This window comes from Monoraphidium neglectum, assembly GCF_000611645.1.
Source record: "Monoraphidium neglectum strain SAG 48.87 unplaced genomic scaffold scaffold02223, whole genome shotgun sequence".
NCBI lineage: Eukaryota > Viridiplantae > Chlorophyta > Chlorophyceae > Sphaeropleales > Selenastraceae > Monoraphidium > Monoraphidium neglectum.
This window is the reverse complement of record NW_014011405.1, coordinates 1-10,016: the sequence shown is the minus strand read 5'-3', so window position 1 is coordinate 10,016 and position 10,016 is coordinate 1. Positions and strand designations below refer to the sequence as shown.

General features: G+C 64.9%; 4 protein-coding genes across 4 annotated transcripts; 3 read left to right on the top strand and 1 right to left on the bottom strand.

Annotated features, from left to right (window-relative positions):
• Positions 1–379: 379 nt before the first annotated feature.
• Positions 380–1,412, top strand: MNEG_10208 (Putative phagocytic receptor 1b; the record flags this gene model as incomplete). The annotated part of the gene is made up of 3 exons (XM_014041323.1): positions 380–424; positions 588–819; positions 1,267–1,412. The coding sequence occupies 3 exons, from the start codon at positions 380–382 to the stop codon at positions 1,410–1,412; spliced, it is 423 nt and encodes a 140-aa protein (XP_013896777.1).
• Positions 1,413–2,304: 892 nt separating this feature from the next.
• MNEG_10207 (Cleavage stimulation factor subunit) lies at positions 2,305–4,971 on the top strand (the record flags this gene model as incomplete). Its single annotated transcript, XM_014041322.1, has 6 exons — positions 2,305–2,341; positions 2,575–2,653; positions 2,805–3,039; positions 3,267–3,488; positions 3,785–3,863; positions 4,403–4,971. The coding sequence occupies 6 exons, from the start codon at positions 2,305–2,307 to the stop codon at positions 4,969–4,971; spliced, it is 1,221 nt and encodes a 406-aa protein (XP_013896776.1).
• A 159-nt stretch (positions 4,972–5,130) lies between these two features.
• MNEG_10206 (hypothetical protein) lies at positions 5,131–8,540 on the top strand (the record flags this gene model as incomplete). The annotated part of the gene is made up of 6 exons (XM_014041321.1): positions 5,131–5,153; positions 5,870–5,980; positions 6,331–6,436; positions 6,953–7,099; positions 7,340–7,875; positions 8,255–8,540. The coding sequence occupies 6 exons, from the start codon at positions 5,131–5,133 to the stop codon at positions 8,538–8,540; spliced, it is 1,209 nt and encodes a 402-aa protein (XP_013896775.1).
• A 1,174-nt stretch (positions 8,541–9,714) lies between these two features.
• Positions 9,715–9,978, bottom strand: MNEG_10205 (hypothetical protein; the record flags this gene model as incomplete). Its single annotated transcript, XM_014041320.1, has 1 exon — positions 9,715–9,978. One exon carries the CDS (start codon positions 9,976–9,978, stop codon positions 9,715–9,717), a length of 264 nt encoding a protein of 87 aa, XP_013896774.1.
• Positions 9,979–10,016: the final 38 nt, after the last annotated feature.

Below are 10,016 nucleotides of genomic sequence, written 5' to 3'. Positions count from 1 at the left end.
GCCATGGTACCGCACAACAGTGCCACAGGTGTGCATTTGTGTGTGTGTGTGTGTGTGTGTGTGGTGGGGAGAGGCAGGGTGGCTGGGTGGCTGGGTGGGTGTGGGCGAGTGCGTGTGCACATGTTCATGCGCTTATGTGGGGGCTCCGAGGCTGTGTTGGCTTCATGGCTGGGTCATGGCTGGTGAACGGCTGGGCAGAGTGGGTCGCCCCACCTGGTCCCTGAGCAGGGCAGTAGGGTGCAGGTCGCCTGGAGGCCGGGCTTCGGGGCTCACCTTACGCATGTTGGGCTGGACATCCCTTACTGCTGCTTCATCGCCTGCCTCCTCTAAACCCCTCTGCTCACCCTGGCTCAAACCCCCATCCATTCCATTCGCGCAGATGATCATGGCAGGATTCCTGCCGTTCAGCGCCATCTATGTGGAGGTGCGCGCACGCGTGATTGCCGTGTGCACTGCCTGGCCGCCCTGTGCTGCTGCATTCCAATCCGTGCAGGCAGCCGGCACCGCAGTCCGCCCCCTCCGCCCAACCAGGTCCCCGGTGCTCAACCCTCCACCCCCCCCCCCAAACAACACCCCATCCTCCCCAGCTGTACTATATATTCGCGAGTGTCTGGGGCCACAAGGTCTACATCATCTGGTCCATCCTCTTCATAGTCTACATTATCCTCATCGTCGTCACCGCCTTTGTCACAGTGGCCCTCACCTACTTCCAGCTGGCGGTGGAGGACCACCGGTGGTGGTGGCGGTCGTTCCTGTGCGGCGGCAGCACCGCGTTCTTCGTGTACGGCTACTGCCTGTACTACTTTTTCGCGCGGTCAGGTGCGCGGCGCAGCAACCCGGCGCCGCCCCTGCGTGTCATGCCCGCGTTCGGTTTGGGGTTTTGGGGGGAGGGGCTCAGGGGGGGCGTGCGTGCCAAGGGGGGCGCTGGCTCACCCCCTACACAGGGTGGCGGTGCAGGGCGCCTCAGCAGGGGTCAGACAGTGACTGGATGGCGGCACGCATCACCCTGATCTTGTCCAATTGAGTCCCTCCTGCCCTGCCTGCTCTACCTCTCGAGTCCCCTGTATCGTCCCACACCATTCCTCAAAATGCCCTTTCCAAGCCTGTTTATTCGCTTTCAAATGCTCCAATGCCTGCCCCTGGCTTGCTGCATTCCCTTGAACTATGCAAGCAGCCTGCCTCCCACTCGCATCTGATCCGCCCCCCTGCATTTTGCCCACCCCTCACCCCCTTTCCCACCACCAACTTCCCCCCATTCCCTTCCAGGCATGTCTGGTTTTATGCAAATAGCCTTCTTTTTTGGGTACAACCTCATGGTTTGCTATGGATTCTTCCTTATGCTGGGAACGGTGGGGTGGCGCGCCTCGCTCACGTTCGTGCGCGCCATATTCAAGAGCATCCACCTGGACTGAGGCAAACGGCGGGCGCAGCGCCCGCCGCCGTCGCAACGAAGCGCAGTGCAGGCGTGGGTGACGCATCGGCCTTGGTTGGGAAGGCGCAGCGCGCTGGAATTCCCGCGGTCCGTTGGGGGGGCGCAGCGGGCGGTGCCATGGCTGGGGCGCGGTGGCGCGCCCTGCCCGCCCTGCAGCCTGCGGCCCACGCGGCGGGTCTTGTTGGCAGGCCCAGGAGAGATGCGCCGGGCCAGCGTCAGGGCCGGCGCAAACGCAGCGCGCTGTTTCCTCTGAGCGTCGGTTGTTTCTTTGCACAACCTTGCCGGTTGTTGCCACCAAACCCAATGATGAGATTACTGCTTGATGTATGTGGTAGTTTTGTGAACGTGCAATCGCTCTGTCCGCGCGCTGCTTGGCGGCAATGAGGGTCATGGGTGACGTGTGTCTGACGTCATCGAACACAAGGTGCATGTGCAGGCACATACTTGCGAGGGTGCACTTCTGGCACATTGTGGCAGGGTTGGCTCTCTGGCAGCAGGTTGAGTGGAGTGTGGAAAGGCGGGGTGCGGGACAAAGGAAGGATGTGGTGGTTGCTCTTGGCGGCCAAAAAGTGATATCTGATGCGGTGATACTCACAAGTTGGACACACACTCGCAAGGTTGCGCGTGATGTGTGCGTGTGGCGGGTCGTGGCAAGGGTGGGCGCATCAAGGGTGGGGCTTGGCTCAGGGACGGGTGGTGGCAATTCTGCCCAACCTGCTTGCCAGCGAGATAAACGGCACAAAACACAACAGCTTTACCGCGCCAGATGGTCGACGGCACAAGTGTGCCAGGTTGCTGGGGGAGCATTGGCAGGCAAGTGGGCAGCACGGCGATGACATGTGCGCACCTGGAAGAGCGTTCGGAGCGCGGCAATGGATATCAGCATAGGCCACCCAGGGGAAGCCACAAGTAAGCATACCTTGTCAAATTACGACCTACCAAATACTGTATAGCATCGCTCCGAACGCCTTGATCGATCGACAAAGCCTGCAGTGCTGCTTGAGTGTCGAGGCTGCAGCGGGCAGGATGAGCCGGCCGCCATCATCAACTGTATTTGGTGAGCGAGCAGCTGCGAAGCCCGGTTGCTGGGCCGGCACCACCAGATCACTGCTTAACACTACTCGCCCGCCCTCTCGGTGCAGTGGGCAACCTGCCGTTTGATGCAACGGAGCAGCAGCTGCAGGAGATCCTGACCACGGCAGGACCAATCAAAAATTTCAGGTGTGCGGCACCCAGACATGACCGGCGCACTGGCGGATGCGCTTCGTTCATTGCCCACGACTGCCGCTGCCGCTGCAGTACGCCTCTTGCTGCCGACGCATGTGGTCGCTCTATCATTGACCCCTGATGGTGATGTTGCATGTTATCACAGGCTTGTCGCGGATCGCGAGACCGGCCGGCCAAAGGGGTTTGGCTTTTGTGAATTCTTTGACGTGGCGACTGCGGAGAGCGCGCACCGCAACCTGAATGGTTACGAGCTCGGCGGCCGCACCATGCGGATAGACTTTGCAGAAGACTTCCAAACACGGAGACCAGGCGGCGGCGGCGGGCCTGGCGGCGGCGGCGACGGGCGGCCGCCAGTGGCCCCTCAGGGCCCACCGAGTGTGGTGCGTCGGGGCGACGTCGATAGGGCTCTGCATTGCGAGCAGCCAGCAAGACCGCTCTGCATGCTCCTGCAGGGCTTTATGCGTGTGAATTTATAGGTGTGTGTGTGTGTGTGTGTGTGTGTGTGTGTGTGTGTGTGTGTGTGTTGAAGGCCTGCGTGCGAGCCGGTGCAGTTGGGTGCAACGGCTGGAACCTGCAGCTTCCTCGCCATGACATGCCAGCCCCTCAGGTCGCCACCGCACCCGCCGGCCTCCCCGCCGTCCCTTGCGCCCCGCCGCAGCCCATCGGCATGCCGGCGGCGGCCATGTCGTCGCAGCAGGTGCGGGCCCTGCTGAACGGCAGTGCGTCCAGCGACCCCGAGGTCCAGGAGCAGCTCAACGCGGCCTTTGCCTCCATGAGCCGGCCCCAGCTTTACGAGATCATGCGGGAAATGAAGGCGCTCATAGCGCAGGTGGGTGCGCGCGCGTGCGGGTGCGTGAGTGACCTGGTGTGTGGGTGCTTGTTGTTGTGAGTTCATGCGCGTGTGTCCGTGTCTGAACGCAAAAGCAGGGGTTGGGCCGGCGGCGACCGGGATGCGTCTTGCCACGCCCTGCATGGGGCTTCCCTTTTACGATCAGTGTCATGGAACTGCAGCAGTCAAGGTTACCACCTGCTGGACACCTTTGTGGGCGGCAGCCGGAGCCTCTGCAGCTGCCAGACCCCGTCCGCACTGCCTCCTGGCTCTGCCCCTCCCTTCCTTTTGCACAGGACCGTGCGGGCGCCATCCAGTACTTTGCGGAGCGGCCCGGGCTCACCAAGGCGCTCTTCCAGGGACAGATACTGCTGGGTGGGTTGCCAACAGTGCCTCGGGGGCGCCCGCGGCGCAGCAGGCCGGCCCGAGTGGGCGAGGCGGGCGGCACGCGTAGCTTTTGCCGCAAGCCAGCAGCTTTAGCACGCAATTGCGGGCTGCTCGTAAACTTGAACAAGCTGAGGCGGCGCTTTGGGCAGGGTGGCAAGTGCTGTTTGATATTGGCTATGGCTTGTCTGGAGCCGTGTAAGTCCTTGCTGCAGGGCAGCAAGGCTGCCAGCTCGGCACACAGCAGCGTTTGGGCAGCCAAAAGAGGCCAAGTTACAAAGCTTTGCAGCACCTCTGGTGCTGCTGGCGACGTGTTGGGCCGCCTGCCGGCAGGTGCACAGCAGCTGCCGTATGGTGTGGCAGCTCGCCAAGCACGAAGCATGCGGGCAGTGCCAAAGCACGCATCGCGCCGCGCGAGTCCCGCAAAACGCTGGGAGCAGAGCCATCCACAGGTGCACGTGTGTCCGCATCAAATAAACGCCTCCGCAACCTCTGCAACTGCGGCCCTGCGCGCACCCATCCTCCATTAGGCATGGTCAAGGCGCCCAGCGTGCCGCCGCCCCAGGAGCCGCAGCCTTACGGCGGCCAGCCGCAGCAGTTCGCGCCCGGCCCTGGCCCCGGCCCAGCCCCTGTGCCCATCGGCGTTCCACAGGCCCCGTTCCCAGACGGCGGCCCCATGCAGATGCCCGGCGCAGCCATGCCGGTATCGGCGGCGGGCGGCCCCATCGGTCTGCAGCACCCGGGAGGCGGCATGATGGGGCCCGGGGGGCAGCCGATGCAGGTGGTGCAGCTGCAGGGCGGCCAGCCAGTGCCAGTCGTGCAGCTGCAGCCGCACATGGTGATTGACCACGGGCTGCCCCCGCAGCAGGTGGTGACGCTCGCGCCGCCGCAGCAGCAGCAGTTGCAGCAGCCGCCGCCGCCGCCCGCACCGGCTGCACCCGCGGCGGCAACGGCGGACCCGCAGACGGCGGCGCTGCTGCGGCAGGTCGCGTCGATGACGGACGAGCAGATCAACCAGCTGCAGCCCGAGCACAAGGCGCAGGTGCTGTATGTGAAGGAGCAGATACGGCTCGGCGTCGTCAGCGTGCCGGGGTTGTGACGGCCGGCCCGCGGGGCGGCGGGGGCGCTCGCCTGCCTTGTCGCAACCGCGTGCCGTTTTGTAGGGTGCCAGGCAAATGTTGAGCATATCTACGGTGTTTGGGCTGGGTTGCGGGCAGCTGCAGCCTGAGTGTCCTTCTGGACTGCCCAAGCTGTGAGTATGCTTGATACTGGACTTTTGAGGTGCGGAGTAAGCCGTATCACTGGCAACGGGGCTGTGCCCCACTGGACGGGTGTCCGGCGCGCGCTGCTGCGGAGTCACTCTGCCGGTATCGGGAGCCATGAATGGGTGGCAAACTGCAGCCAATGTCCAGTCCTCGATACATCGCGATTACGAAACGTTCCCTGTATGCTTCTATAACATGTATTAAGGACCGAGACTGCTTGTATCCATTCAGAGGGAGCGCTGCAATGCGACCTCCTGGCGCGGCAGCCCTCTTGCTGCTACTGGCGACGCTCGCGCTGGTGTCGGGTGAAGTCTCACAAACGGAGCCTGATTGTCCGTTCGAGTATGAACGTCACACGCTCGAGCAGATCGCCTCGAAGGAGAAGCGACCGTGGCTCTATGATGGCGTATTCCACAATTTTGACAGCAGCAGCGAGCCGAACGGGCGTTTTTGTGTCAATTGCCAGCGCGGCAGGTGCGTCTAGCACCGAGCACGCCGGTGCAGTGAAGCAGCACGACCCATGCGCACACCCGGCGGCGCTCCCGTGTCACTCGGCATCATGAGGTTGCTGGACGCCATCGCACGCATGGTGCTGGTTTTGCTTGCACTTGAAGTGTTCCTTTGATCGTGCACAATCATGCTATGTGCCCCTCGCCTGCACTGTCACCCGCGGCGTCACTCGCCTGTGCCCCGCGCGCCGCCTCTCGCTGCCGCCGCCCGCCACCGCCGCAGCCTATGGCCTACCTGGTGCGGACGCCGCAAGACCAAGCAGCCGTACTGGGACCTGCAATTGTGCGAGCAGAAGACGATTGACCTGGCCCTGTCAACGGCGGCCAGCCATAGGTGGGTGGCAGCTTGTCTGTGCAGGTCACGGGGTCTGAGAATGAGGGATTTATGCACGCTCGAGCTCGATGCCTGCCAGAATTTTATGATCCAACATGCATCCTGGCAACTGCGGTCGCTGCAGTCAACGGGAGCGGCAAGGACAGCAGCCGGGGCAGTGTCAGCAGCAAGGGCAGCAGCTGCAGGCAGCGGCACCTTCAGCCGCGACGTCGGCCGTGGCGGCAACGCCGGCGATGGCGGCAATTGCAGCGGCGGCCATGGCAGCAGCGCCAGTCGCAGCAGCGGTACCCTGACGAGCAGGAACCGGCCGCTGACCATTATACCCACCCTCCCTGCTGGCCTCCCCACAGCGACATCCGCGGCGCGCTGACGATGACGCCGTGCGATCTGTTCAAGCAGCTGCAGGGGCGCACCCTGTGGATTATAGGGGACTCGATGTCGAAGGACCTCATCAAGGTGGGGGCGGCTGCACGCGGTCACACGCAATGTAACAGTGCGCGTGCTCATGGAGCGTGTGTGTGTGTGCTTGTGTGCGTGTGTGCGTGTGTGTGTGTGTGTGTGTGTGTGTGTGTGTGTGTGTGTCTGCGTGCGTGAGAACGCGCGCGCACGTGTGTGTGTGTGTGCGTGCGTTGTGTGCTTGTGTGTGTGCGTGTGCAAGCTGGAACGCATATGCTTTCGCACCACTTGCTGCTGGGAGAGCGCCTCACGAGCTGACAGGCCTTCGCTGCTGTGGCAGGGGTGATGGTGATGAGGCCTGCAGATAGGATGCACATGGCCTGATCACACGGCAGCGGTGGGGCTAGGCAACGGGACTTTTCACCATGTCTGGCAGGCCAGCATGGTTGTGGCAGCGGGAGTTTGGACCGCGATTTGGCAGCACTCCAGTGCGCCAGCGCACAAACCGCGAGGCGCAGCCCGCAATCCCATCCTTGCGACTCGCCCCAACACCACACTCCTGATGGCTCCCCTCAGGCCTTCAAATGTTTCATGATTGAGTTTTGGGACCTGAGGCAGTACCACCTGACCAACAACTTCACAGCCATGCACCACCTGCACAGCCTCCCTGGATTTGGGGAGCCGACGTGCATCCACATGCCCGGCTATACGCGCATGTGCCAGGTCAGCGCCCCAGAGTGCACGCGGCGGCAGGGCTGCCCGCGAGCCAGGGTGGGCCTGCGCTGCCGTAACACCCACCGCCACATCCCAGCGGTCGCAGCCCCGCTGGCCCCTCCCCTCGTCCGTCTGGGGGGCCAAAGCTGCGGTCTCGTGTGCCTTGTGGGTTCGGCACCCCCTCGGCTGGTGCCCTGCGGCCCTCACCGCCTGACCCACTTTCATCTCGCCCCTCCGGGCCCGCCCCAGATCCACGCCATCCAGGGCGACCTGTTCGTCAACACCTCGCGCGCCGCGGCGGGCGTGCTGCCGCTGATCACCGGCGGCCGCCTCGTGCACAAGGAAGACGTCGTCGTCCTCAACTTTGGGCTGTGGCATGGGGAGGTGCAGCGGCCGGCCTACATACAGCACCTGCACGAGCTCGGGGAGTTCTGGGCCGCAAGGCGCGAGGAGTACCCCTGGTTCTTCTTCATGGAGACCCCCAAGCAGCACTTTGCGGACGCGCACGACGGCGACTACCAGTCGTCCTGGCTGTATGACAAGAAGCGGCGGCGCGGCAACCACACGTGCGGGCCGATCAAGAACGTGACGTACCTGCAGGACGGGTCGCTCGCGGCGCGCGCGGGCGACAAGGTCGCGGAGCGCGTCGCGGCGGGCACGTGGCGCAACCTGGACGCGCGGCGGATCTTGGAGGGGAAGTACGGCATGCCGCTGGTGCCGATCTTCAACACGACGGTGGCGGCGTGGGACATGCACCGCAAGAACTACGCGGGGACGGAGTGCAGGTTGGCGCGCGCGGCGGGCGCGCGTGGCGGGTGCCGCAGGGCGCGCAAGGGCAGTCACTGCGCAGGGTCGCGGCTGCAGAGGGCGGTGGCCCCCCCCCTGTCGCGTTGGGCCCCAAGGATGCGACGTCAGGGTCCGCTTGCGGCGGCCCTCCTTCCACTCGGCTCGGTTTTATCGCACGGCGCTTGATTCGTGCGCTTGGTTGGGGCCGTCAGGGGCAGGGCGGTCCCTGGAACTGCGCAAGAGCAGCCTGCGCGACCCTGGCCGCTGCCTTGGGCAGACATACCAGACTTGCACGCCCACCTCTCGCACCCGCCTCACCCTCCCGCCCGGCCCCGCCCCGGCTCCCGCCCCGCCGCCGCCCCCGCTGCGCCCCCGCAGCCACTTCTGCCACCCCAGCATCCCGCAGCTGTGGCTCTGGGTGCTGCACAAGACCCTGCAGGCCAACGGAGTCACGCCGCTGCCACCCCCCAAGGGCCCCGTGCGGGAGCGCAACGGGTGCGCGCAGGTCTATGAGAGGGACGAGACCAAGCTCGGCGCCCCCAAGTCGGTGGACAAGGTCATTGCTGAGGCCCAGAAGAGGCACGAGCAGCTTCTGCACGAGCGCCAGAGCGTCCTGTGGCGGCTCCTCGGCCGCCTGCGGCTGCGGCGCGCGCTGGCGCGGTAGCGCGACGCTGCGGGGGCTGGAGACGAGCCGCGAGGGCGGGCTTTGCCCCTGCTGCGGCTGCTGCAAAAGCAGCCGAAGCAGCGGCGGCCTGCACGGGCGGACAGCAGCGGTGGGGAGGCGCATCGCTTACGCGTCGCCCGTCCTTCAACAGGCGCGACCGAGGAGGTCGGGCGGCATTGCATTGCGCGGCCACGGCTGATGGGTGGTGATACTGACGGGTCGCTCAAATCGGAGCGCAGCCGATTGGTCGGTGGGGGCGCCGACGATGCAGCCGCCAACCCTGCCTGCATGGCGTGCGATCGGCCATGCCACAGCACCCCGCATCAAGCATGTCGGCCGCCCCGCACGCGCGGCGGCCCGCATTCCGCGTGAGCATCGAGTTGGCCACAACAATTGGAAGGCGTTGACCATTATTCGTTGCAGTCTTAGATGTGTTGACCCTTTGCCAGCACATGTTGCAGGCTAGATGCACCCCCCATGACCTGCCTCCGGCTTGCATCAATCAATGAGCATGCTGCACCACCACACCCTTCTCCGCATACTCTCGGTTGTGCCCGGAGCAAACTAATGCAGCCCTTGCCTGGGCATTGATGTGTTGCCAGCGCGCACTCTTCCTGCTGACTCAGCGTCGGCCGGCTGCGACCCCCGCGCACGCCTTATAGAATGGATGCCCGCATGATGCTCGTGGTTGGTCACGAGGCCTTCACACAAAACCCCAGCATGCATATTGATGACGGCCTTGCATGGTTTATTGGTATGAATGAGCCGCTGCGTTGCGCAGCCATACGAATAGGTTTTGATGTCGTTAGTTGTAATGCAACCTGCCCCCGCCAGGCGGTCTCGGCGCTGTCTGGGACATGGCAGGTCAGCGACGCTAAGACAGGCTCTGCTAGTGCTAGCGTCGCGACGCGCGCTGCGCGTTATTACAAGGAACTTTAGATACACGCCTGCTGGGTGCGGCGCCGAGGCCGCGCCAAGGGCGGCATGAGTCGCACGCAGCAAGGTCGAATGAGGTGGCTGGACGGCGCACGACGCTGGGCGTGGCGGCGGCGCACGGGCCCTTCCCTTTGGAAGGCGCAATTCAGCCGGCGAAAGCCCGCCGGCCGCGGGTTGCCGGCCGGCCGGACGCGCGTGGCCGCAATCGCGGCAGCCAGCCGGCTGCCCCTTTTCCCCCTCACGGCTCCGGCAGCCAGCCGTCGCCGCCGCCACCCTCCACCAGGCTGTCGTCCTCGTCCTCCCCCCCAAACGCCCCCGCCGCCGCCGCCTCCGCCGCGGCCGCCTGCCGCCGGCGCCGCGCGACCGCGTCCGACAGCACGGTAACGCCCTCGGGGCCCTCTGGCGGCGTGGCCAGGAAGTCGTCGCCCTCCAGCAGCGCGACGAGGTCTGACGCCTGCAGCTGGCGGTGCAGCTGCTGCCACTCGTTGACGGGCGCCTCCATATAGACGGTGCCGGCTGGGGCAGGATAGAGTGCGTGGG